At 66.4% G+C, this 26,685-nt stretch overlaps 1 protein-coding gene across 1 annotated transcript; it reads left to right on the top strand.

Annotated features, from left to right (window-relative positions):
* Nucleotides 1–9,798: 9,798 nt before the first annotated feature.
* Nucleotides 9,799–25,542, top strand: CD81 (CD81 molecule). Its single transcript, XM_032358155.1, has 8 exons — nt 9,799–9,937; nt 19,759–19,873; nt 22,759–22,856; nt 23,520–23,594; nt 23,953–24,057; nt 24,355–24,456; nt 24,811–24,897; nt 24,980–25,542. The coding sequence occupies exons 1-8, from the start codon at nt 9,872–9,874 to the stop codon at nt 25,040–25,042; spliced, it is 711 nt and encodes a 236-aa protein (XP_032214046.1). The 5' UTR covers nt 9,799–9,871; the 3' UTR covers nt 25,043–25,542.
* Nucleotides 25,543–26,685: the final 1,143 nt, after the last annotated feature.

Raw genomic sequence — 26,685 nt, 5'->3', positions numbered from 1 at the left:
GCTCCATTCTGCGTTCTTCACAGAAGCCGGGTGCGAACAGCTGGCAGCCAGACAGCCCGCGGTGCGGCCCCTCCCCAGCACGGACACCCTGAGGACCCCAGAATCTGGGCAGCGACGCGCTCCAAGCTATAAGGCCAGCGACTGAGGAGGCGCGTGTGGGCTCGTCCGCACGTGGGTGTGTGTTGCCCGCATACGGTGTGCGCGCGTGTACGTTGGCCGGCGGGACATTCCAGCCAGAGGAAGGCCACCGATGGCGAGCCTCCCACTGCACCGGAGCCACAGAGGCGGCCTGTGGCGCGTCATCGGAGCCACGTGGTTTGGGAACGGCGATGAAGCAGGCTGGACGCCGGCAGGCTGGGGTGGTCACGAGGGTGTGACACAAGGGAGACGGGACAGGGCGATGGGCCTGGTCCTGCCGTCTCTTCCTGGCCAGGGGCACGTGGGCAGGAGTGGCCTCTCCAAAGCCATCGCCCCGTCCCCCGGCGCTCCCTCCCCTTGGACGGGGACCCTGGAGGCCTCTTGTCCCCCTGACATAGCTCAGGACAGAGGAGGACCGCCCCGCCCACACCAGACGGTGCCGCAAGTGGCTTCACAGAAGCATCGGAAATGTTCGGGCTTATTTATCCTTGTGTCGGCCTGCCACACCGACGGCAATCGCCGGGGCTCTCGCGGACAGGCCCTGCTCTGGGCCTTTGTCTCCACAAAGCGTTTAAAATCCTGGCTCTGGAAGCGACCGGCTGTCTGACCTTGCGAAGCTAAGCTCCGCATTTCCGGGTCTGTCTCCACATTTGCTGTCGTCCCGCGCACCAGCGGGGCTTCCTGCTTGAGCCCGTCTCCTTCTTGTCCTGCCGAGTCACCATGAATGGTCCTCACGGAGCCCCACCGCTGTCGCACCGGTTCCAGCCTCCGCCGCTGGGTGTCCTTGCAAGCAGCCTGGCTGCAAGGCCCAGGTCAGGCCGTCGTAGGTCTCAGGTTTTTGTTACCATGGCACAACCTGGTCTGTCCTGACTACTACAGAACAGGGCCGCTGCAGGAGAGAGTGACATTGAAAAAACATTTAAATTAATTAAATTCCACGGGACCTCGACAGCACACGACAGCAAGCTCATGGGATTGGACCTAGCGTGGCCGGTCTTAGACGGGCTCCTTCCCACGCGGGGAGCCTGCCGCTGTTAGCCGATCTCGGCGGCCTCGCGGGGGACTTGGGCCTGCTCCACGCCTCTCTTGCTCCAGAAGGCCGGCCTGGGTACGTTGTGCCGATGAGCGGTCACATGACCGACTTCCAACCAATGGCAACCGGGGAAGTGAGCTAAGCTTGCTCCCTTTCAAGGTGACCCTGGAGGACACATGTTCCCAAAGACAGTGGAAAGGTGACAAAGAGCGGGTCTGCCCCCGTGAGGCCACAGAGCGCCGCGGAAAGGGAGGGCTGGGGGTCGAGGGCGGGGTTGGGGGGCCGAGCCCCAGCACGGAAGCCGGGGCAAGCAGCGGACGGCCCGCAGGGAGGAGGGTGAGTGGCGTGAGCTTGCGGCTGCCCGGAAGGACGGGGCGTGTGCGAGCTTGGCGTTTCCAGTCTCCCGAGCGAGGCCACAGTGAGGCTGACAAGGCCGGGGGGAGGCCGTCGGCTCACGCGCAGGCATGCAGGGACGTCACTGGAGGGAGGCCGGGTGGTGTGGAGCGGCTTGTCCCTGGGAGGACACGGGGACTGGGCCCGGGAGGGGGAGTATGGGCTGGTCTCCTTGGAGGCGGCCCCTTGGCACCGGCTCCCGCGATGACGGCAGGCTGCTGGAGCAGTCCCAAGGGCACGGCACTTCCATCCCCGTTCTGCAGAGAAGCAAAAGCCAGAGCAGACGTTTGTTGCAAAGGACGGGCTCATGGGGCAGCAGAGGCTGGCCCTCCTGAGAGATGCAGCCAGCAACCTGGAGGCCCAGGGGAGCTGAGGCTGTGAGTGCTGGTCTAGAAGCGAAGACCAGCCTGTCTGCATGGGCCTGAGTGCAGGAAAAGACTCGTGTGTCAGCTCACATGGGCATCAGGAAGAGATCCCTGCATTCAGCCTTTTTGTGCGAGTCAGGCCGTCCACTGATTGGGTAAGGCCCACCCACATCAATGTTCTATTCAGTCTACACATCCCAGTGTTAATCCCATCCATAAACATGCTCAAAGACACGCCCAGATTAATGTTTGTCCAAACGTCTGGCTCTCCGTGGCCTGGCCAGGTGGACACACACAGTTAACCCCCGCACCAGGCTTCTGTCCCCATAACGGTGTGGGTTGCACCTGGCCTCCCCCTGCAGGAACACAGCACTCGGGGCCCGGCTGACACGGAGGAAGCTGCAGGAGCTGGGGGCGGGGGGGGGGGGGCGTTCTGTCAGAGTCCAAGCCCGAGCCTGCTCCCTCACGGGGAAAGAATATTCAGTTGGATACACGTGTCTGTGCCAGGGCTTGCCCCTGAGACGCAGGGTTTGACCCCTTGCGAGGCTCCTGGAATGCAGCTAAGTCATTGCTAGACGTGCCGGGAAGCAGTGCCTTAGTCACTGGGGTGACCATAGCAAACACCACGGACGGGGCTCACACAGCCGACCGTCACTGTCCCCCGGTCCCGGAGGCCGACGCCTGGGACGCAGGGGCTGGCAGGGCGGGGTCCCCCTGTGTCCTCACGGGATCGTCCCTCTGTGCACATCCGTGTCCTGATCCCCTCTTCTCCTAAGGACCCGGGTCACACGGGATCAGGGCCCAGTGACCCTGCGTTCCCTCCAGCCCCCTCTAGAGGCCCCAGCTCCGGATACGGCCACATCGAGGGCTAGGACTTCACCACGTGAATGTGGGGGGACAATTCAGTGCGTACCACAAAGTGAGATAAAAATGCGGGGTGTGGGCACCTGGGTGGCTCAGTCATTAAGTGTCTGCCTTCACGTCACGTCACGTCAGCTCAGGTCATGATCTCGGGGTCCTGGGATTGAGCCCTGCATCGGGCTCCCTGCTCGGCGGGGAATCTGCTTCTCCCTCTTTCTCTGCCTGCTGCTCCCCCTGCATGTGTACTTTCTCGCTCTCAAATAAATAAAATCTTTAAAAAAAAAAAAATGCAGGACCTCAGAAAGGCGGGCACACCAGCGGCACGTTACCCGGTGAGGCCTGCGCTTTTGTTTCCTATCACTGCTAGGACACAGAACAGGACACAGAACAGATAACTCCACGCACGGGGCTTGGAAGCCGCATTCTGTGGCTTGGCCCAGCTCCAGGGGCCAGAACGGGGCCTCGGGGTGCTGGAGGGTCCCATCGCCTGTGCAGACCCCAGGGTGCAGCCCCTCTTTCCCTTTGCCAGCATCTGGCGCTGCCCTATTCGGTCCATAGCCGCTCCTCCGTCTGCTAAGCCGCGAGGGCAGCCTCTTCGGAGGGCACCTTCTCCGCTGACTGTCCTCCTGCCTCCCTCGTGGGCCTCGTGCTGATGCCCAGCTAGGTCCCCCCAGCTCAGAGTCCTTAACGACACCTGCAAAGCCTCCTTGGCCATCGAAGGGGACAGTCCCAGGCCCCAGGGATTTGGATCCGGGTATCTCTGATACCCAGCTATGTAGCCGACAGAGCCAGAAACCCCACCAGTTGTCTGTGCTCCATGGGTGACCCCGGGGGACACCCGGCTTGCCAAGGCAAGGAGGAAGATCCGGTGAGTGGGGCGCCAGCACCACTGAGAGCAGCAAGGAGGCCCGGCGCTGGACAGGCCCCTTCGGAGCTGGACTCAGAGGGCAGGCGGGAGGGTGGCGTCCTACCCAGCAGAGGCCAGCAGCGGACCCTCAGAAGCAGGGACAGCGTGCTGTCCTAGGAGCAACAAGCTGGGAGCCTGGGGCTCCGGGGCCCGCAGAGAACTCTTACCCAGGCAGCGAGACATGACTTTCCTGGGGCAAGACCCACGGGCAGCCGGGAGGGTCCTGCTCCAGCTTCCATCACAAGAGGCAAAGGGTGTTTGCTCAGGAGGCTGAGAGTGGCCGCCCCGTTACCGGCGGAACGATGCACCCAGATTCAGATGTGGCCGTCCTGACCCCTGGCGCCACAGAGCTGGACCGTGTTGGAGAACGGGGTCTCCAGAGAGGGGATGCAGGTAAAACAACGTCATCGGGGTCGGGCTATGTCCCCTGGGGAGATGAACCTGGGGAAGGGTGGGCGGGCTTCTGCAGGTCCCCAGGGGCACAGAGGCGGGGGGAGGGCAAGCTGTCCCCTCTCTGCCTGGCTCACGGGCTCCTGCCTCCGGACATGGACCGAACACACGCGGTGGGCTCTCCGGGTGCTCAGGCCTTCGGGTCACAGCCCTTGGGACCCGTCGGCCTCCGTGACCACGGGAACCAGTTCCCCCAATCAGTCTCTCGGGGCGTATTCCATCCACAGGCCCTGGTTCCCTGCTGAACCCTGGCCACCACAAAGCTCACCGGAGTAGCACACAGCTTGCTGCTGCTGGGCCAGCCCTGTGTCCCCGCCGGAGCGGACGGCATGGCCAGGAATTACCTGGATGGGTTCTGCCCCTCTCCCATCAAGAAGGCATCCTGGACGCTTCTGCCCCAGCCCTGGGGAAGAGGTGCACAGGCAGACCCACAGGAGTGGCCACGACAGGCAGGGGTCGTGGCAGCACGCATCTGTCCCCCAAGGGAGACACAGAGAGACCAAGACACAGGACGGGCTCTGACCTTGGTCCCTCAGACGTTGCCTCCACCCCGGGCCCTAGGGCAGAGCAGCTCTGGGGATAGATGAGGAAGCCCCTCCCATCGAGGCTGCCCCCCAGGCCACTGTCAAGCCCCCCGCTGGGGCGCCATCCCTCTGGAGGCCCGCCATCCCTTCCGAGACCTCCTCCGCCTGCAAGGGGCAGCTGTGGGTCTTAGCAGAACCAACGCACCAGCCAGGCTGGTCTTCCCTGAGCACAGAACCCTCGATGAGGGCTGGACGGACCAGCATGGGACCCGCCAGCAACTGCCCTGGCCCCGGGGACTCCACGTCCAATGTGGCAGGAGGGGCGGCAGTGGGCCTGTGGCCACACGGGGCTGCACAGAGGCCACACGGCTCAGAAGTGGGTGTAGACAGCAGACCTTTATTCTCTCGCCGTCTGGAGGCCGGGAGTCCAAGACCAGGTGTGGGCGAGACAGAATCTGGTCCAGCCGCCTGGAGTCTGTTTCTTGTTTGTAGGGCTGGGCTGGCCCTGGTCTAGGCATCGGCCTGGTCTCAGCCTCCTCCTTAAACACCTTTCTCCCTGGGTCTGTCTGATTCCCCTCGGCCCGCTGCGTCCACCAACAGGACCCCCCCCAAATCAAGCACACAGGTCGCGCCACTCCTGGCTGGCCACCCCCATCTCCCTCCGGCCACAGCCTCCGATCCCAGCACGCCTGACACTTCCCCATTTTCAGCTCTACGGAGACAGAGCTCACACTGTCTCCGCTCAGTTCAAGGGTACGGTACGGGGGCACCTGGCCGGCTGAGGCGGTGGAGCACGTGACTCCGGGTCTCCGCGGTGAGCTCGAGCCCCACAGGGGGGGTGTAGGCATTACTTAAGAAGAAAAATTAAATCCTTAAAAAGAATTACAAAACAAAGCGGAGAGCTCAGTGGTGTGTCTCTCTTTTCTTGTGTTCACAGGGTTGTGCAACCGTCACCACCCACCTCACACCCACCCTCTGCCAGGGGGCCCTCGAGCGCCTGCAGGGGAACCGCTGGGTCACACGGTGACTCTAAGTTTAGCGTCTGGAGGAACTGCTGTCTGTGCCCCACGGCGGCAGCATTTCCCAGCCCGCCAGCCCTGCCGATTGCCTCACACCCTCACTGACCCGCGCGGCGCCGCCCGTCTGTCTTTCTCACGGTGGCCGGTGGCGGGCGGGAGGCCGTGAGCTTCTGGGCCATCTCACATCTTCCCCGAAAAAAATGTTGATTCCGGGGGCAGGGGGCTGTGAGTTCTTCTCATGTCCTAGATACTTGTCTCTTACCAGACCTACAATTTGCCAAATTTGTTCTCCCAACTCGTGGGTTCCCTTTCCGCGTCCTCCGTGATATCCTTTGACACGACAAAGTTTTTAAAATTCGGCCAGGTCTAACCTGGGTGTTTTTTCTTATTTTGCTCGCGCCTTTGCTGTCACACGTCAAGGACTATGGTCTCACACTGAGGACCGTGACCCATCGCAGCTCATTCTGCGTTGGTTTTGGGGCACGGCGTGGAGTGCGGCCCCTTGGCTCTGTGGCGTGTGGACACCCAGGAGTCCCAACCTCGTGGCCGGAGAGGACTGTTATTGGACTCCCTGGATTGTCTCGGGGCCCCCACTGAAGCCAACCGGCCAGGAATGCGCGGCGTGTTGCCGGGCTCTCAAGGGTGCTCCGGGAGTCCTGAGTTGTCTCCACACCGGGCACCACCGTGTCGCAACGGCCACAGCTCCCGGGGGCTCACGTCGGGAAACACCAGTGTCTTTGTTCTTCTCCCTTGAGGTTGTATGACCCTGGGGCCCCGGGGGTCCCTGTGAACTTTAGGATGAGCCCGGGAAGAGCCCGCCAGGGTTCCGACAGCGGCTGCATGCAGGGTGTGGGCAAATCTGGGGAGCTGGGGCACGGCGGCAGCACAGTCTTCGGATCCGAGAACACTGGGTATCGGTCTACGTTAGACCTTCTTCAGGACCTTTCCACAGTGTCTTGAAACTTCCAGCGCGCAACTGTTAACCTCCTCTGCTACATTTTTTGCCGGGTCCCTTGTTCCGTCTGTCGGCATTCCCCGTGGGATGTCTTTGCGGATGGGTCGCTGCTCGCAGCACGCTGCTGTGTTTCAGATTTTAAGTTTTCTTTTTTTTTCCTTTTCTGTTTTTTTCTTATCTTTCTTTCTTTCTCAACTATAAGGCTGTCCGGCTCTGGGCCTGCCCCCCGGTCTCTGCCCGCTGCAAGGGTAGTGGCTGACTCCGTCTGGGAGCACCTGCCCCGTAAACAGCCTGTTTGGGTCGTTGGGAGGTCCTTGTTGATTCCCACAAGAGGCCAAGGTGCAGAGGCGCGGCTCAGCGACTCCCCCAAGAGAGCGTGTGCTCCGTGGGAGCAGTGAGCCCGGGCCCCTGCCGTTGCCCCAGAAGGCTCTGGGTCCAGCAAGCCCAAGGAGGCCGAGCCCTCCTGCCTCCCCCAGGCCAGGCCCTGCTCCACGTGCCTGGACATGTCCCCCCATGTCAACCCCCGAAAACACTGGGAGATGCGCTGCCACAGATGGGGAAACTGAGGAACTAGCGTCAAGCTGCACAGAAGACTCAGAGCCAGACCCAGAGGAGCGGTGGAGGCCGGGTGCTCCTGCCACGCTGCCCCTCCTGCGCACATCACACCAGCAGCCCCACCTGCCCCCTCAGGGCAGGGCATTCCCCATCCCAGGCACAGCACAGGCAGGCCCTCCCCCACTCTCTAGTGCAGCCCCTGTGGGTGCTTGTCCTTTCCCAGGACGCACCCCATGGACGCCCACGTACCCCCTTCACTCCCACCCGGGTCAGGTCACAGCCGCCTGGGATGTTCAGTGTGGCGCGTCGGGAGACTGGCTGCAGGGGGCCCCGAGGGGACGTTATTTCCAGGGGCATCCAGGAGGGTGTCTCTGGATGACAGGAGCTGGCGTTGGTGGACGTGGCAGGTGGCCCTCCGCAGTGCAGGTGGGCCTTACCTGGTCTCCTTAAAGCCTGGTTAGACCAGAAGGTGGAGGAGGTGGGGACTCTCCCCCCGTCCCTGCCTGGGGCGTCGTACCTCATCTTCTCCAGCCCTCCGACTGGGACCTACACGGCCGGCTCCCTGGTTCCCAGACTTTCAGGCTTGGGCTGAATGCCCCCACCAGCACTCCGGGGTCCCCGGCTTGCAGGCGGCAGATGCTGGGGTGTTCTGGGCTTCCTGAGGCCCGGAGCCTGTCTGTAATCTGAACCTCCTGGGGCGTCTCTGGAGGACCCTGAAACATGGCTGCTGGGTCCCCTGCTGTCCTCACAAGGTCAAGTTGGTGGGCCACTGGGCAGGGCACTTCAGAAGCGGACCCGGAGGTGGAGCCCTCCTGTGCCAGGCAGCCGCAGGTGGCCTCGCACACCGTCACGGCCCACTCTCCAGGGAGCCCCCGATGCCTGTGGAGTGGCCCCACTATGGGCAGAGGCAGCTTGCTCTCACCTGTGTCCCCATTCAGTGCAGAAGCCAGGCCCGTGCAGAGACCCTCCGGTCGCCCCCACACACTCAGATCTCACGCAGCCCCATGCTGGGCCTCAGACGGAGTGCTGGCCCCCGACCCCAGCGCCTGCCCCCACATCAGCATCCAGTCCCTCCCCCCATCTGCTGCCACCTCCTGGCTCCCTTCCTCTTCCTCCAAACGTGTCCGCTTTGCTGCAAAGGCTCCTTCCCAGCACCCTGCGGGGCTGGCTGGCTCTTTCTCAGTCTTCAGGGCCTGGGTCCCCTGGAGAGCCCCCCAAGCTCCCTGTGCCATTGGAGCACTCCAGCTGCTACTACCCTTTAATTATCCTTCCCAGCATTGTCTTGATGGTTGTGGGGTCCTTGAGGGAAGGGGTCCTGGCTGTCCAGCTCCTACAGCCAGCGCCCTGGCCAGCACCCTGGCACACAGGTGGGACCCAGTAACCACTGACGTATGCCTAGTCTTAGAACACGCCAGCCGGACCTGACCGGTCTTGAGGGCCAGTGCACCAGGGGCACAGCATACAAGGTTCTGCCCCCTACCCTGCTCATGGTCCCCCTCTGCCCCCCTTCCAGAGGGCCAGGGAAGGCTTTTCTCTGAGGACTCAGCCCACAGCTTTGGCAGGCCCACTCAGGTAATCAGCGATAAATGTCTGTATTCTTCCGAGATGTTGATTTTGAAAGATCTGGACGTTCTTCTGTGTCACCTTTGAGTAAATGGCATTTTGATTTTTTTCCCCTTTTAATCCTGAAGCGGCTGGCGGTCCATGGCCACCCACACTGCAGTGAGGTACTGCGACAAATCCAGGTCCTGAGGGGTGGCGGACCCCCGCGGGACAGGTCCCCTCCCCGTCCCCAGCAGCCAGCAGGGAGGGCAGCAGGGACTGACCCCACTCCTTCAGGAAGCTGGTCTCCCTGTGGGGCTGGCCTCCTGAGGGGACCAGCACCAGCGGCGTGAGCACAAAGTACACTGTGTTTGGAGCTTGTCCTATAGGTGGTTTGGGGCTCCTAGACATTGAACACTGGTCCAGAGTCACCCTCTCAGGAACTTTTCCAAACACAGACTCCTCTAACAGTGCTCAACATCGTCCCCTTACCCCGGGACAAGGGCTTGGCGGCCTGGAATCGCGTTCCAGAGTCTTCAGGTCAGGCCGGCTGACTATGGGCCTCGTCACTCACCCAGGGTCCCCACCCCGGAGCACTGTGGGCAGCGCCATCACTGGTGTATCACCTCCTCCAGGGAGCCTCCTCGGATAACCAACCCAAAGCGCCTGAGGGAGGACGACAGCAGGGGAGGGTCTCCCCAGGGCGCCCCTGACGCGCGCCCCCCCCCCCACCCGACCCCGCACCGCCCCTCCCTCGCTCCGACCTGGGGGTTGGGGGCGCGCGCGTCTGACCCCCGACCGAGCGCGTGCTCGCGGGGGAGGGGCTGCGCGCGCGGGCGGCGGAGGCGGGGCCGGGGCGGGCCCGGTGGGCGGGGCCTCGGCGCCTTATAACAGGCGGCGGGGGCGCGCGCGTGGCCAGAGAGCGAGCGCGCAGCGGCGGCGGTCGACCCAGCGCGTCCCGGCCCGGCCTCCCGCGCCCCGCGCCCCGAGTCCCCGCGTCCCGCGCCCCGCGCCCCGCGCCCCGGGCCCGAGCCCCGGCCCCGCCGCCCGCCAGGCCCCGCGCCCCGCGCCCCGCGCCCAGGACCGGCCCGCCCCGCTCAGCCCGCAGGCCGCTCGCCGCCGCGCCGCCATGGGGGTGGAGGGCTGCACCAAGTGCATCAAGTACCTGCTCTTCGTCTTCAATTTCGTCTTCTGGGTGAGCCCCGCTGGGCGGGGGCGGGTGGGGGCGCCCCGAGCCCCGCAGGCCGCGCGTCCCGCTAGGCCCCGCGCAGGGGGCGCAGCCAGGCCGCCAAGTTGCGGGGCCACCTGTGGGCGCCGGGCGCGGACGGGGGGTCCTGGGCCGGCAGCCGGGGGGAGGTGGGGTCGTCCGGGGCGGGGGTGGGGGCTGCGAGACGGGGCCCTCGGGGCCTCTGCGCGGCCGGGCCGGGGCGTCTGGGGGCCTCGGGTCTGTGCCCGCCGGGGGATGGCGGTCGGCGTGGCGGGTGCGGGCTGCGACCCGCGGGCCGCGGTGTCAGGGACCACCCAGCTTCGCGGCCGCCGAGGGGGCTCGGGGGCGGGGCTCCCAGCGTCCCGCCCCCATGAGCTCATCCGGGCCGCCGCCCCTGGATGGGCCGCAGGGCGGGGGGCGGGGGGCGGGGGGCGCGCGCTTGGTCCGAGTCTCTGGAACCGTCTGCTCCGGGCTTGGCCCGGCCCCGCCCAGCCCCGGGTGCCGCCGCCGCCCCCGGGGGTGGCGGAGAGGGTCCCGGCCGGGTCGGCACCCGCACAAGAAGCGCCTCAGCCCCTCGTGGCCTGCGTGCGGAGCGCCCGGCCGCGCTCTGTGGGGCCGGCCCCCTCCGCTCTCAGCCAGTCCGAGCTGGCGGTCCCCGCTCGCTCAGGAGGCTGCGGAGGCTTTGACGGGAGTGGGGCTGGGGCGGCCGTTCCGGGCCGGCCCAGGGCAGGGGGCCCTGAGGACCCGAGCGTCTCTGAGCTCCTCTGGGGCCTGGGTCCCATGGATGCCCAGGTCTGGGCATAGGTGTGGGCTTGGTCATTCGCCTTGGAGAGAGGTGCCCGCAGGATGGTCGTCTAGGGGTGCACGAGGGTCTCCGGCTCCAGGCTGCCGACCTGCAAGTTGCGTTTTCCTGGCCTGGGTGGTAACTGCTGGCCAGTGACCACTGGTGCTTTGGCTTTGTTTCTGTTTCCTGCCTGTGTTGGAGTTGGGGAGGGGCCCGGAGTGGGTGCAGGAACCCTCCTCCTGGCCCGGCCCTGCTTCCGCTTGGCCAGTCCCCTGGGCAGTGCCTGGGAGCCCTCCTGGACCCCTCTGCTGCCCCAGGCTGCTCACCCCTTCTCAGGAAGGACCATGACCACATCTGGCCGACAGCGTAGTTCCCCAGTAGACTCGGGAGGATAAACTTTTGAACGGTCCCCTGAGCAAGTGCGTGGGACTGGGCTCATCTGTTTCCCATCTGGACAGCGGAGGGTCCCAGCGGGGAAGACCCCAGTGCGGGTGTCGGGGCAGTGAGGTGTTTGGGGTGGGGAGGACAGAGACCGGACCGAGCTCTAGCCAGGGGTGGAGTGGAGGGGTCATACCCCACCTGGGTGGGGAGGACAGATTGGGGGCCCGCTGTGGCCACTGACCTCTGCCTGGGAAGTGGGGAGCAGTGGGGCTGTCTGGAAGGGCCAGGACTGGCCTGAACCACCCCGAAACCATCCCCTTTGCCGGAGCAGTGTTCCGTGTTCTTTTAGTGTTTGCCTGCTGTGGTCTGGGCCTGTAGGGGGTCGGGGGGACACCCAGAGGCCCTGCTGCTGGCCTCTGAGCAGAGCCTGAATGTGGGGTGAGGCCCTGACCAGGAGGTGGAGGGCGGGCGGAGGTAGAGGGTGTCTCGCGGATTCTTGTCCTCAGGCGGAGGAGTGTCCTTGCTGGGTAGGTCCCTCCCCGCTGCCCAGCCTGGGAGGTCTCCAGGGCAGACCCCCGCTCACCCCCCAGCTCCGCCTGGGTGAGCCCGGTGGTTCCCCAGGCAGCTGGGGTGGAGGCCTGACCCATCCCCAGGGGCTGCTCTTTTTTGAAGCTTAAGGCAACGTTTCCAGGCCTCTCCCCACCAGGCCACCCAGCTGGGCATTGAGAACTGTGGCCCCACACACCCCTGCTGTGGGGCTGAGCAGGGTGGGGCCCGGGGCCACCAGGCTGGCAGAGCCCCTCTCTGCCCCCTGTCCCGGCGTCCAGCCTCACCTGGTGGGTTCGGGACTGTGGAGTGCTCACCCCGCTGCTCGAGTCGGGTCCTGGGCCTCGGCATCCGGCCCCTGAGGTGATGTCCTCCACATGCTATCCCCAGGGCCTGCGACTAGCTCACACCCTGAGGGTGGAAGTCAGGAAACGGCTGTAGGGCCCAGATGGCCAGCAGGAAGACTGCCCGCCTTGGCCGGCATGGGTAGCGCCCTGGGGAAGGGGCTCCGCCGGCGCTGGGTGACTCTGGCTGGCCGGGCTCCCTGCCCGCAGTGCAGGTGTGGGTGCTGAGGGGGAGCTGGGGGACACTGACAGGGGGTGTCTGACCGCATCGGGGCCCTTTCCAAGTTCCGCGGTAGGAGTGGAAAGGCTCCCACCTGGGAGCGGGCCTCGGAGGCGGTCCAGCCGGCTTCTCCAGGAAGGAGCCCGCTCACCCCACACGCTCACAGGCCTGTCTCCTCCACGAGCCAGGACGTCGGGGCCCCAGGCGGTGTGCCCCCAGTATGCCTTCGGGGTTCCCTGGCCCTGCAGGCATCCAGCCGCGAGGCAGGGACAGCAGCGGGGGCACCAGCAGCAGCCCCGGCTGAGCCTGGCGCAGACGCCCTGCCCTGCAGGGAGTGGAAATCCTCCCCGTGCTGGTGGGACCCGGAGCTTCCTGGCAGAGGCCGCTGGTACTCCAGGCTCCTGCTTGCGGCCGGGCATTTCAGGAAGAGCAGAGGCTCCCCTCCCCGTGACCTGGGACAGGAAGCTGGCACGCGTGAGCCCTGCGCGCTTTCCTCATCTGTGAAGTGGGTACGATCCCAGGCCTGTCCTTGGAGGCCGGCCAGAGAGAGCAGGGCGTCCCGGGCTGGCCCCTTCTCCAGCCTAATGCCTTCAGTGGCTGCTGTCCAGAGGTGGGGCGGGCACACGAGGCTGGGAACAGGGCTGATGAGAAGCCTCGCTAACTGGCATTTAATTCTCGCTTCCAGACAGCACATGACTGTCTGTCACTTAGCGGTTCTGTCGCCTTCCTTTCCCGGAGAGGGGATGTGTGACCCTGGCAGGCTCCGGGTGGGGGTGGGGATTTCCTGTGCCGGTGTTAGGGGGTGGGCGAGTGGACGGACTGAGTGGCAGCGCTTTGGGGGAAACGGCCATTGGCCTGGGACAAGAAGAGGAAGTGTGTGGTCTGTCCCCGGGACAGACGTTGCCTCCCACCCCCCACCGTGAGGATGTCCAGGTACTAAGAGGCCTGGGACCCTGGTGGGTGCTGCTCCAAGACTGCCTCCCCACCCCCCCACCCCCAGCCACAAGGTGCCCACCCCCCACCAGCTCAGGTCTGCCTCCAGAACTTGAGTTCATCCCCAGTCCCTAGCTCATTCCGGGAGTCCGGTCAGGGAAAGGGACCCAGAAACCCACCCTCCCAAATCACGGCCCTGTGGCTTCACTTCAGCGCCTGAAAGCCGGAGAGGGCGAGAGCCGGGTCATCAGATCAATACACCAAAGTCCAGGCACCCATGGGAGGAGCTGACGATCACCTCTGCGCTGGCCCAGTGTTTCAGGGTGGGGATGGGGCAGAGGCTCAGGGGTTCAGCCTCTGGCCCTGGCACCCCAGAGCCCAGCTCAGGGCATGCCGTGAGGGCTGGGTGGTTTTTACCCCTGGAGCTGCCCGGGGGCCCGTGTGCCTTGTCCTTGACCGAGAACCAGGCTCGTCTGAATTGGCCCTCAGGACCCTTCTCCCGAGTTGTTTTCCATCTGTCCTGCAGAATGTGGTTTGACCCAGCTTCCAGAAACCTCTCGACTTCAGTGCCTGCCCCGCCCCCGGCCCCAAAGCACACAGAGTTTCTACTCTGGGGCCTGGCCTAAGCCCCTCCTGATGGCCGAGCAAGTGTTGACTCACAAGACCACCTGGGGGCTTCCAAGTGGAGTCCCAGATGCTAAGGGAGTGCCCATGGGCAGGCAGGAGCCATGCCCCGTACTAGGTGAGGATTTCCCTTGCTAAGCCAGCTGCCTGGGCGGTGCGGCCACCCTCTCCAGGCATGAGGTGGAGCTGGCCAGAGGGAGGGGCTTAGGAGGTGGGGTTGGGCCGGTCAGTTCTTCTCTTCGGTGGTGAGGGTGCTCTGGGCAGAGGGGGCTGGGAGCCACAGAGGAGGGGGTACCTGGGGCCGGGCAGCTCCTTCAGGGCCTGGGAGTTCGTGCCCCCTTCTCCGTTTCTACCTTTGGAGTTAGTGCTGCCCCACCTGCCTACGGGGACTGGGTACCATGGTCATTGTCCAGGAGATGTAAGACAGGAAGCCAGGGCCGCCCGCCCTGCAGACTCTCCGGCTGGGTGACCCACGCCCGGGTCGGCCCAGGTCATAGTTGGGTTGGCCCCAGTGCCTCTGGGGGAATGTCGAGCGGCTCCCTGTCACCTGTCTTCCCCGAGCCGTCCTCTCTGGGTGGGTGCTGAGCTCGGTTCCGCGCCGCCGTGAGGACTGCCCACCTTCCTGCATGTCCAGTTCTGGGCTGGGAGGCCTGAGCCCAGGAGCTCAGTGCCCTTGGTCTTGGGGGGCAGGGGGCGGGGGCTTCCAAGAGGCAGCGGGTTTGTCCCACCCTGCGCTCTCAGGGGGTCACACTGTCTCACACAGCTGTGGCTCTGCTTGGGTGAAGGACCCGTGCGGCTCCCTAGCCCGGGGGCTTGGCCACAATCCTTTCACTTGGTCTCAAGGTGATAAGACCTTCAGGTCCCCCAAGGTAGCACTCCCCGGGCCAGCGAGGCCCTGGGCTGGAGCTGTCCCTTCAGCCTCCTGCTGGAGCGGTAGGAGGCTGAGGTCCCCAAGTGACCACACGAGGAGGTCTTTCTGCTGCTTCACGACCTGGAGGGGCTGCAGGGCTGGGGCTCTCCTGGGACAGGGATCAGGCCACCCTGACCCGCCTTGGGAGACCTCCCCTGCTCTCAGGTCCCCTTCCTGCGCCTGCCCGCCTCCTGTCTCCCTCTGCAGTCGGTGCCCGGCCCGCCTAGCTCCTCCTGGTCAGAGGCACAGGGCCTGGTCCTGCCGCAGCCTGTCCTGGGCCCTTCTCTGTCGGCAGGCCCCTCCCTGTAGGGGCGGAGGGGGCAGAAGGACTCCCGACTCTGGGGGGTCGGTTTGGGGCCAGGGAGCAGGGCACTTCCTGGCTTCACTACCCAGGTATTGGGTGGTGGGGTTGGGTCTCTGATGTGCCCCTGGAGGAGATGGGGTGTGGCGGGGGCCTGCGCTCACCTCTTGGTGGGAAGTGGCTGCCGCAGCCCCCAGCTGGTGCAACCAGGAGAGCCTGGGTCACGAACCCCTTGCTACCTTCTCCTAGGTGCCAGGCCAGGGGGCTTCCTGAGGTCCAGGGGCCTCCAGCCGGCTCCGCTTCCTGACCGAGGTGGGGGTCCCTGCTCTTCCCGCCACACTTCCCACCCTGGGCTGCTCCTGGAGGCCCCCCGCCGGGAAGGCCCGAGTTGGGCCTGCATCACCCAGGGAAGCGTCTGACCCTGTCCCTGGTGGTGGGGTCAGTCTGCGGGAAACCAGGACTCCCACCCAGCTCAAGGGGTGGTGCCAGGACCTCCTCCTTCCCCTCGGACCTTCCACAACCCTCGGCGGAGCATCTGTGCTGTCCCTCTTCCCTCTGACTTAGATCCCTGTCCCTGAGGGCGTTTCCGGCCCCACTTCCTGCCTCTTCACTGCCCTGCTTGGGGCGGGGGGGTGGGGGGGGGTGGGGGGGGTGTCGGTCTCCAGGCCTCCAGGACCCCCAGCCGCCCAGCCAAGAACGCTTCCTGGCGCGTTCTCCCTCAAGCGTGTGCACCCGTGGAGGTGGGGGGTCGGGGAGCAGAGCTGGGGTGGAGTCAGGCGCCCTATCCCGCCACCCTTGGGCCGGAGCTCCCCCCCACACACTCCTGCCCCTGGGCGGCCAGCATGCTGGGAGGGCGTGAGTGACCCACGCCGGCCTTTCTGCCCCCGGCCTGTGTGGGTGGGGCTGGTGGGGGCAAGCGCTCTGGGTGCCTGGGGCCCGGCCGGGGTGGGGGGGGCATAGCAGCGCCAGGCCTGCCCGGGCAGCACCCGTCGCCTCTTGCTCCCTTTCAGCCACTTCTTGGAAACGCCAGGCGGGCGGGCAGGAGCCCAGCTTGGCAGCCCCTCCTGTTCCAGCTGACGCCTTTAGTTACTAATTCTCAGAAACGAAGAAAGAAACAGAAACGGAATCTTTCACAGTGTCCTGAACCCGCCACAGCATGTCCGCTGTGGCCCCTTCCCCTGTGGCCCAGCCAACCGCCGCCCTTCCCAGCAGGGCCCCTTGTGGGGCAGGGCCCCCGGGCAGGAGCAGGGGGCAGCCCTGCAGAGGCGGCCCTGTGCAGGGGTTGGGGGGTTGCGGGGTGGGGACATCTGCTGCTCCCAGCACTGGTGCTTGCAGCCACGTGGCCCTGCGGCAGGGACCTTAGCTGAGATGACCTTGTGACCCCGAGAGGCAGGGGCACCCTTGGCCGCCGCGCCCTGGGCCCCACCCTGTGCCGGTCCGCCTGCTCTGCCTGCACGCTGACCTCTGCTGGGGAGCGCACGTCCCGGCTCCGCAGATCTCCACTCCCTTCTCTGACCCTAAAACCTCGATGCCGTCGGCAGAACGTCAGCACGGTGTTTCCAGATGCTTCTGCGGGCCCTGGGAAGCCCACTTCTCCGGGGACCCGGCTGGCCCCAGGACAGCAGCCGGGATCTTTGGGGGCCCAGATGAAGTTGCTTAGAAGTTCAGACATTGAGGGGCGCCTGGGTGGTTCAGTGGGTTAAAGCCTCTGCCTTCGGCTCAGGTCATGATCCCAGGGTCCTGGGATTGAGCCCCGCATCGGGCTCTCTGCTCAGCGGGAGCCTGTTTCCTTCTCTCTCTCTGCCTGCCTCTGCCTACTTGTTGTGATTTCTCTCTCTGTCAAATAAATAGATAAAATCTTTAAAAAAAAAAAAGTTCAGACGTTGGGACCCAAGTGGGGAGTTGGCGGTGTGACTTCGGTGTCGGTAGAACCCTGTGAAACAGTCGTGGCATCATGACCGTGGACATGTCCAGCAGCCCCAGAAGCGCCCGGGGGCTCGTGTTTGTCCCCCATCCCCGGGCGGCCGGTGGCCTGTGTTCTGTTACTGCCGCAATTTGCACTTCTGACACTTCTGTAGAAAGGGAACTTCTTTCCGGTCTGGTGGCTGTGCCCCAGCGTGGTTGTCAGCTGAGAACATTTTGTGTCGCTGCCGGGACCCACCATGTTCTTGTTCCCCTGCCTGTGAGCCGGTTGCAGGACGCGTGGGTCGGTCCCAGGTTAGGGCTGGGGATGCCAGGGACCGCCAGGGCCCACGTCATGGTGTGGACACGCACATTTGCGTCCCTGGGTGGACACGCGGGGCGGCAGGTGCAGGCCGAGCTCAGAAGCACACTGACCCCAGCTCCTCCCACGTTCCCGCCGGGGCGCGAGCGGGGGCCAGGAGCCTTGCCTTCCCTGCGGAGGGCTTCCCCCCCGCTCTGGGTCGGGGTGCTGTCTTTGTCCTTCCCTCCCTGGCAGTCTGCCCCCTGCCACGTGGGTCTCCTCATCAGGGAACGGGATGGACCTCGCCATTGCTGCATTCACCTGGCCCCACTCCGGGGGTCTGTGCGGGGCCTGGAGTGATTGGGGCCCCGGCATGCAGGGGGCACGTCCACACTGAGCCCTCCCCAGCCCTGAACGCAGGAGCAGCTTCCCTTTACCCCTCAGGGCTGCGGGCCTAGGGGCCACGGGGGAGTCAGAGGCTGCCCCGCCTGCCCCGACCAAAGCAGCCGAGGTGGCGACCAGGAAGGGGGGTCAGCACTGTTCGCCCCGCACTTCTGTTAGGACCATGCACCCCAAGACACCTGTCTCCCCGGCTGCTGGGGTGAAGGGGCTGCGTGGGGAACACGGGAGAGGTCCCAGCAGGCCAGGGGCCACGCGCCCCTCCACACTCCGCCCCCTCCGCCGATGGGGAGGCTCCTCAGGGCTTGTGGCCAGGGCGCCAGGACTGCAGAGGACCACAGCGGGAGGCCTGGGACAGGGGCTTCCCCGCCCCTCCCCCTCCGCCCCGGGACATCTCACAAAGGCCGCTCTGGACCACAGTTTCAAAAGAGAACAAGTGACGGTTTCAAGCCCAAGTTACCACGGCAACCCTCAGCCCCGACACAGCCTCCCTGGGAGCCCCAGATGGCAGCCACCTCAGGAGGAGCCGGGGACTCTGGGGAGCCCGCCCTCCCCCCGCCGTCCCATGGGACCCCTGGCCATCTCCCGTGGCTGGCAGGTGCCACAGAGAGGCGCAGGATGCTGGGAGTCCGGGCCTCCGCCCTTGGAGGTCTCCGCGGTGGCCAGAGGGCCGAGGGAGGGGACCCTGGTGGTCCTCCCCACCCACACTCGAGGAAAGGCAGAGCCTCCGAGCCTAGCCTGCCCCCACCAAACCTGGAACCCCGGGAGAAGGGGGCTGAGAAGCGGAAACCCCGGGCTAGCTGGGGGGCAGCCTCACCTTGGGGGCATGGGCCCTGCCAGCCAGACTGTTAGCGAGGCCAGGTGGAAGGGCCTGGGAAGCAGCGGGGGTTTCCGTGGGACATGCCGCGGGGCCGGGGCCCGGAGTCACATGCACGTCACCAGCCACCGTGTCGGGGGTCTGCTCCCCAGCAGGGGCCTCGGGCAGGTGCTGGTCTGGCCAGGTGGTTTTCTGGGCTGGGGGGGGGGGGGTCTCCTCCCTTTAGGATGTGGAGCTCCAGGCCTGTGTTTGGGGGTCAGTGTCTGCTGCTGCCTGGGGAAGGCTCTGTTGCCAGCACACGGATGGTGGGCGGAGGAAACGAGGACTGTGGCTGCGCAGCAAGGCCCTCGGACCCGCACCGCAGTGGTAGCTCTGGGAGCACCCTCTGGTCTGTGGGGCGGCTGGGGCTGGGCCGGCCGGCCTGAGGACAGAGGCTGGGGCCCGAGAGTGGCGCGCCACGGCCTGTGTCGGTGAGATGCTTATGTGTAGTCCAGGCCCGGCGTTGTCTGGGCTCCCCTTCAGCAGCGCCGCACGCCCGCCCCCCGCACCCCCTGCCCCGGGCCCTGTGCTCGCAGGACGGTGAGTCTGTGAAAGGCCTCCCCAAGCCGGAAGTCTCTGTCCTCCGCTAGGCTCCAAGCAGAGCCCTCTTTCCTGCCCCTGCTGCCCAGGCAGCCCCTCCCTGGCCTCTCTGGGAGCCCAGCTTCCTTCCTCCCGCAGCGGCTTCCCTTCCCAGGCCCAGGGGCGGCAAGATTTCTCCCACACACGGCCCAGCCCCTCGCCCCATGGCTTCCTGGAGGCCACTGGCCTCGGCTGCCTCCGCTTGTCTGTCGTTCCCTCCACGGGCCCCACCGGGCCCTGGTGGCATCAGATCCCCACCCCTCTCCTGCTCTTGGCAGCAAAGACTGGAGTCCCCTCCACGGGGTTCCCGGATGAGCTGGGGACGGTGGGGAGCACCCGCTTGGAGGAAGGCCCAGCGGTCCCTGGGGTACTTGGGGCTGGTGTGGGCTGTGGCCAGATTTAGCAAATGAAAATACAGGGCCTCCAACCAAATGTGCGCTTTGGCTGGAAAAATGAATGCTGTCTTGACATGAGCGTGCCCGTCCCGGCCTGGGGATGTCGCTCCAATGCCCGTCTCAGGGGCCGGGTCCCAGCAGCGGGCGTGTGGAGCCGGCAGGCAGCCTGGACCCCAGCGGTGCCTGGGAGCGCCACCTGGAGAGGGACGCCCTGAGCCTGCGGGCAGGTGGAGGCGAGGGTCCAGCCCCCGCGCCTTGGGCATCCGGTGTGGCTCAGCCCACACTCACCCCTGTGGTGCTCTGGGCAAGTAACCATGTCCCCGTTTTTCCCCAGCTGGCCGGAGGCGTGATCCTGGGTGTGGCTCTGTGGCTGCGCCACGACCCACAGACCACCAACCTCCTCTACCTGGAGCTCGGAGACAGGCCTGCGCCCAACACCTTCTACGTAGGTGAGTGCACCTGGCTGGCTCTGGGCTTGGGGGCCCGCGGGAGAGACCTGTCAAGATGTCTGATCACAACTGCTGCAGAGAGGCGGTCGGGGAGGACTTCCAGGAGGAAGCAGGGCACGGGCCAGGCCAGCAGTGCTCGTTGGGCTGCTGGGCGGCCGAGGCCTGCCAGGAAGGGCTCTCTGGGCGAGAGGGCGAGAGTGTGGGCAGAGTCGGGCCCGCCTAGGGGCCTTGCGGTCTGTGGTTCCATGGGGGTCCCCTGCCTGGCTGGCCGGGGGGGCGGGGGGTGCAGCAGCCAGGTTCCCAGGCAGCGCTGGGACAGCACGGGGTTTGTGGGCTGTTGAGACCCCACCAGATGGCTCCTGGGGGCCAGCTGGGGGCTGGAGGCCACTGGGTGGGGGCAGGGGAGTCGCGTCTCCTGGTGGGTATTTCAGGGAGGCTTGCAGGGAAGGGGCGGGGCTGGATGCCTGCCTGGGCAGCTGGAGCAGGGGGAGGGAGACTCGGGCCCCAGGGTGAGGCAGGGGCCAGCGGGATTCAGGCTGCCCCCGGCCACACCTTGCTGCCTTATTAGGCCGCCTGCCTCCCAGGCACCAGCTGGGCCCCTCAGGGGATCGCGCCCCCACCCCTGCCCCACCCTGTCCTGCAGAGCCTCCCTCCTCCTCAGGTTGGTCCCGGGCCAGCAGGAGGCAGGGCCTGGCCCTCCTGGGGCTCTGGAAGCCTTGTTCCTGTCCTTTAAAGGAACAGCCTGGCCTGGCCTCTCAGGTCCCCACAGGCCCGGCAGCGGGGCGGGAAGTGTGTGTGGGCCTTTCGGGTTCGGGGCTCCATGTTAGGGCCAGCGGCCGCCCTACTGTGTGCGGCCCAGCAGGGGAATGGGTTCTTCCCAGCTGCTGTTCAGGGGAGGGGGCACGCGCTGGCGGTGCTCGCTTGGTCACTGAAGCAGGGATCCCCAGGGTCCCCTGGGGCCACCAAGGGGATGTGTGTCCTCCCCAGCCTGTGCTCCTCCCGGAGCTGCTGGATGGAGGGGTCTGACTTGGGAGCACTGACAGGGTGCCCCCTTTCCTCCCTGGAGACAGAAGCCTGGAGCTCTGGCCACGGACTCCCAGGGCCGGCTGCCCCTGGAGGGGGTCCCAAGCCTCCCCTCTCCAGATCCACAGGCTCCCCCGGGCTGTGAGCCTCCTCGAAGATTTGAGTCTCTTGAGGAGAGCCCCCCTCCTGCTGCCCGTTACAAAGGCACCCCTGAGAACCATCACCCAGGGTCTGGCAGGGGCCAGGCACCCTCAGGAGCAGGGTGGTCAGCTTTGCTTATGTGTCGGAGGGCAAGGAAGGGCCTCCAGACCCATCAGAGCTGCTTGTCTCCTGCAGACCTCCTCCCAGAGTCCCCGTCCCCTTCCCCAGGGGTTCCAGCCTGCAACATCCTGTCTGGGGTGCTTCTCCAGGATCTAGGGTGCCGTGGGTGTAGGCAGGTGATTTGGGAAGGGGCCCCCTTCCACCTCACGGCCGGAGCAGCTCCTGCTCTCACAGTCCGCTGTCTGGTCCAGTACGGTAGAGGAGCTAAAGGCCCCCTTGGTCCAGCGCAGGACTGGGCTGGGAGGGCTCAGGAACCCTGGTCGCAGGCTTGGGAATGGGCTGGGCACACAGAGATCCACTGCTTCTGCTCTGGGCCTTACCGGGAGGAGCGAGGCTGCAGGGCTGTCCCGGGACTCCAGGAAGGATGTGGTTCTATACGAGAGGCTTGTAGGGGGCAACACAGGCACTGTCCCATCAGCCTATCCCTCACAGGTGCCACATTGGGCTGTCACTGTGGGGCCTAATCCTGGTTTGCAAGGGCCCCCACGTGCCTCTTCTGGCACTTGGTGGGGGGCTGCCCTTGGGGAAGCAGCTTCAGCCACTGGACTGCTTGGCAGGCCTGCCCAGGGACCTGGGCTTCTGCAGCAACCCCCACGGGCTGCCGAGTCCCTCCCATCAAAGACGGGCCTTCTGGATCCGCCCGAGGCAGGCTGGGCCTGCCAGGGAGGCGGGGGAGCAGATGTGGGCCCTGACAAGGGCTCTTTGTCCAAGGCTGGTAGGGGCGGGGCGGGGGGGCAGGTTAGGGGGCTTCCTCAGCATCCAGGACAACACTGCAGGGCCCAGTGGGTCCCCGACTGCGCCTGTTGGAACCAGACCTGTCTGTGTGGGCCATGGGCCCTGAGAAGGGCAGTGCTGCCAGGCCAGAGGCACCCCCTACCCTGTCCTGGCCCTTCCTGCATCCCCAGGAGCCCGTGCCCAGCACATGGGCACTCCCACGTGCTGACCCAGAAATCTCCCTCCCACACTACACGCCATCATCTTCGGCAGACCGGGTCGCCCCAGCTGCCAGGCCACCTCCGCCGGCAGGCTCCTGTCCCCCCGAAGCCAGCTCGGGCCCACTCCTCCAGCCCAGGGAGCCACATGGAGCTGCTGGATCTGGCCCCCTGCCCGGGCACAGTGGGCCTGGCCCTGTGCACCAGGAGCGCGTGGTCCTCTGTGGCCCCCGCTGAGTCCCAGAGACTTCAGGGACCAGAGAGGGTGCAGGCTGTGTGTGGCCTCAGCGGGGAGCGAGGCAGTGCACAGATACACAGATAGGCAGGCAGGGCTCTCTGAGCATGCTGCTGTGCCAGTCAGTCCTGGCCTGGTCCCTGGCGGCCCAGCTCCCAGGGTGTAGACCCCCGGCGGGGGGTGGGGGGCGCAGGGCAGGGAGACATGGGAGGGGCACTCGCCCCGCGGCCAGGCCGAGGTGCCCTCGCTGCTGCTCTAGGGCAGGGTGGCCCGAGCCCTGGGTGGAAGGTGTGCCCATGGCCAGGGATGGGGGCTGGGACGGGCGGCCCTCGGGGACATCGCGCTCTGAGAGTGTCTGTTGCTCCCCCACAAAGGCATCTACATCCTCATTGCCGTGGGTGCCGTGATGATGTTCGTCGGGTTTCTGGGCTGCTACGGGGCCATCCAGGAGTCCCAGTGCCTGCTGGGGACGGTAAGGCCCGGGGCCGGGCAGGGGCAGGAAGGGGTGCAGAGGCAGAACCCAGAGTTCTGGAGGCTCCGTGTGTTCTGGTCAGATGGGCCCCTGCTTGGCGGTGTGGCCCGGGAGTGGGGACTTGCCGGGTGGCCTAGGGACCTTTCCTGGAAGGACAGCCCTCTGGAGTCCCTCTGTGGCTCAGAAACCCCACCCTGTCCTATTACTGTGACGTGGTTCCTAACTTGTGGTTTTACAGTCGTTTTTCTTTGTTTTTAATACAAAGGCCCAGAAGCAGTGAGGGGCGCGTCCCAGTTGCTCAGCAGCCTTAACGCAGAAGCGGGGGCCCCCGGCTAGCCCAGGAGGCATGGGCAGCGGGCGTTCGTGTCATGCTGACCCCCTTCCCACAGGGAGAGGGAGGAGTGGGGTGCGGACAGGGGTCACTCGGGGCCCGAACCCCCCGGGGCCGGGCCCTGGCCTGTGGGGATGCTGAGAACCTCGGCAGGCCACTGCTGGGACCGAGTCTTACCCCCGACGCGGCTCGTCCCTGGTTGGGGCGGGTGGGGGTTGACTGCCGGTCACTCGGGCGTCTGTCGCCTGCACACGGCCAGCCCTAAGCTGCCCCATGCCTGCCCTCATCCCGGTGTCTCTGCTCTCCCCTCGGGTCCTGCATGGCCTTCCCAGTTCTTCACCTGCCTCGTCATCCTCTTTGCCTGTGAAGTAGCTGCCGGCATCTGGGGCTTTGTCAACAAAGACCAGGTGAGCCTGCGGCCACAGCAGTGGGCCCGTCCCTGCCGGGCTAGGGTTGGGGAGGGCCTGCTGTTCAGTTGTGGGGAATGGGTTGGGCCTACCTTGGATTGCGGGGTGCTCTTTGGGGCTGCCCGTGGGCCCTGCCTCATAGAAAGGCCCTGGAAGGCTTTCTGGAGGAGGTGGCAGGGGCCGAGTAGAAGGCGGGGCCACTTGCCTCCCAGCACCAGGCCGGGGTGGGGGTGGGGGCAACCAGGTCTACCCTGGGAACATCACCTTCTCAGGAGAGCCAGGAGAACATGTGCCCCCTCCCCCGGGATGGTCCCTGCGGTGCCTGTGACCTCACCCCTTCTGCACACCCCACCCCCAGATCGCCAAGGACGTGAAGCAGTTCTATGACCAGGCGTTGCAGCAGGCCGTGGTGGACGATGACGCCAACAACGCCAAGGCCGTGGTCAAGACCTTCCATGAGACGGTGCGGGAGGCGCTGCTGGGGGGGGGCGGTCCTTTGGGGTAAGGCCCAGCTGGGGTGGAGCCTGGCCCAGCGCAGACCTCAGGGGCAGGAGGGGTGCTGTGACCTGGTAGGCTGCGGAGCGCTCTCTGGGGTGCCCCGGGGGGATTCTCAGGGACCCACCGGGAGCCAGGTGAGCCCATTAGGCCAGGGCGCCTCCCCAGGCCTCACCTTCCCCAGGCTGTGTGTCCCTGGCCATCTACCCACGGGTCGCCTGCACACAAGGGTGCGGGGCTGACCCGAGGGTCTTGGTCCCTGCAGCTTAACTGCTGTGGTTCCAGCACGCTGTCCGCGCTGACCACCTCCATGCTCAAGAACAACCTGTGTCCCTCGGGCAGCACCATCATCAGCAACTTCTTCAAGGTACACGGGGCCGGGCGGGTCCCAGGGTTTGCCAGGCTGCTTGGGGGCTCCGGGGGGTGCTGGCAGGTTGGGCCCCTGGGGGCGGTGGGTCTCTGCCCGGCTCCCGGGCCAGCACCATCTGCCTGCGGCTCAGCAACCTGAGCGGAAGACCCGCACCTGCCATGTCCCACCCTGCGTCTGTTTTAAAACGGGGTGTGAGGTAACTGGACAGAGACCAGGCGCTGGTCACACCTCTTCCGAGGGGCCGAGCCTCCCCATGCTCTTTCCTCAACAAGCCCGCGCTGCGGGACTGTGGGGGCCTAAGGGCCTGTGCCCCTGACCGTCCGCTGGCTGTCCCCCCCACCCGCCCTCCAGGAGGACTGCCACCAGAAGATCGATGACCTCTTCTCGGGGAAGCTGTACCTCATCGGCATCGCGGCCATCGTGGTTGCTGTGATCATGGTGAGTGCACGGGCCGCGCATCTGCCCAGGGCACCCCCACAGGGCTGCGGGTGCTGACCGTCCCCCCCCACCTGCCCCGCAGATCTTCGAGATGATCCTGAGTATGGTGCTGTGCTGCGGCATCCGGAACAGCTCCGTGTACTGAGCGGACGCAGCCGCTCGCGCTGTGGGGACAGGCCACTGGGGACCCTGCAGCGCCCCCGGAGTGACCGGACGTTTCTGAGGAGGGCCGCCACCGCCCGTGTATATAACTTCTCCGGCATCACTCTGCTCCACTTATTAGCCTTTTTACTTCTGAGGTTTCGTTTTTGTCCTGAAGTTCCCCGTCTCCCTTCGGGGCTGAAGTCACCTGTAGACGGCATGTGAGCGGGCCTTGGGGACTGCGAGGCGGGGCCCCCTGCTTCTGCGGCTGAGGGGCTCTGCCTGCTCATGCAGGCCTCTCCTGGGGGCCCTGCGGCCCACCCACCTGCCTCCCGGGCTGCACGGCTCAGGCCTTTTTTAACCCCCGTTCCTCCCCCGCCGCCTGTCTCGAGCCGGTCCGAGCAGCCTTAGCCTTCAGCGCACCTGCCCTTTCTAACGCGTCACCTGCCACTGTAATGACACCTCCGAGTCGCTCAATAAAGAAGGAGAATCCGGGCATGCTAACGACGGTCCCCGTGCCTGCGGCGGCCGAGCCGGGGCGGCGGCCGAGCCGGGGCGGCGGCCGAGCCGGGGCGGCGGCAGGCGCGGAGGGGCGGCAGGGCGGAGGCTGGCTCTGCGGGCCTTGCGGGGCGTGCCGGGCCCCCCAGACCACTCCCCACGGCCCGTGCCCCCGTGCCCCCTTCGGCAACCTCCACCCAGCCTCACCGCGCCACCGAGTCCTGGGGCACCACCGCCCGGAGGGGCAGAGCCGGGGGTGGGGGTGTGGAGGTCAGGGCCCGCGAGCCTCCCCTTCCTCCCGGGCCGGCTCTGCGGAGGGCGGGCACCGGCCCGGCCCGAGCCACGGCTTGCGAGGGCCGGACACGCGGGGCTGAGCCCCCCAGCCGGACCCCGGGGTGGACCGCAGCCCGGCCGCCTCGCCAACGCTGGGGGTGCCCGGGGCGCGGGCGCGGACCTGGTCTGCCGAACCGACCCCGTGAGGCCGCAGGCGCCTGGCTGGGGTCGGGCTCGGGGTCCCCAGCGGCCTCCTCGGGGGCTCCCGTTGGAAACGAGCCCCCGCCCCGCGTTTGGGGTCCTCGGGTCTCGGCGGGGTCCGCCCTCCCGCCACACGTGTCCGCGCGTGCCGCAGGGGTCTCTGGGAGGACACGGCGGCCGCGGGGCCCCTCCCACGTGCTCCCCGTGGACCCTGGGGCGTCCCGGCCGCGCAGCCGCAGTCCGTGCTGGGGCGGGACGGGGCGGGACGGGAGGGCGCTGGGCTGGGGGTCGCTGCGGGTCCCGACCACGCCGGGGGGCGGCAGGGTGGACGCGGCGGGCAGGCGAGGCGAAGCTGCCCCGAGGCCGAGCGCAGCAGCCGAAACCCCGTCCGCCCGCCGCCCCCGACCCACGAAGGGCGCGGCCGCGCGCCTCCGCCCGCACCGGAAGCACTCGGCAACGGCGCCGCGCGCGACGATGCACTTCCGGCCTGAGGAGGCCGCTGTGCTCGCGACTCCCAGCAGGGGGCGCTGGGGGCCCGGGAACGCGGCGCTGGCCGTTAGCCCTCGAGCATTCTGGGAGTCGCCGTGATGCCTCTTCCTCCTCCCTCTTCTCTCTACTCAATTCCGGCTCTTAGCGGGAAGGAAAGCCGTCGTTTCCGGGGAGGAAGGGCTCGGA

Source organism: Mustela erminea, chromosome 9, assembly GCF_009829155.1.
Source record: "Mustela erminea isolate mMusErm1 chromosome 9, mMusErm1.Pri, whole genome shotgun sequence".
Taxonomy (NCBI): Eukaryota; Metazoa; Chordata; class Mammalia; order Carnivora; family Mustelidae; genus Mustela; species Mustela erminea.
Note: the sequence above shows the minus strand (reverse complement) of the source record. Positions and strands in the feature narration are given on the sequence as shown.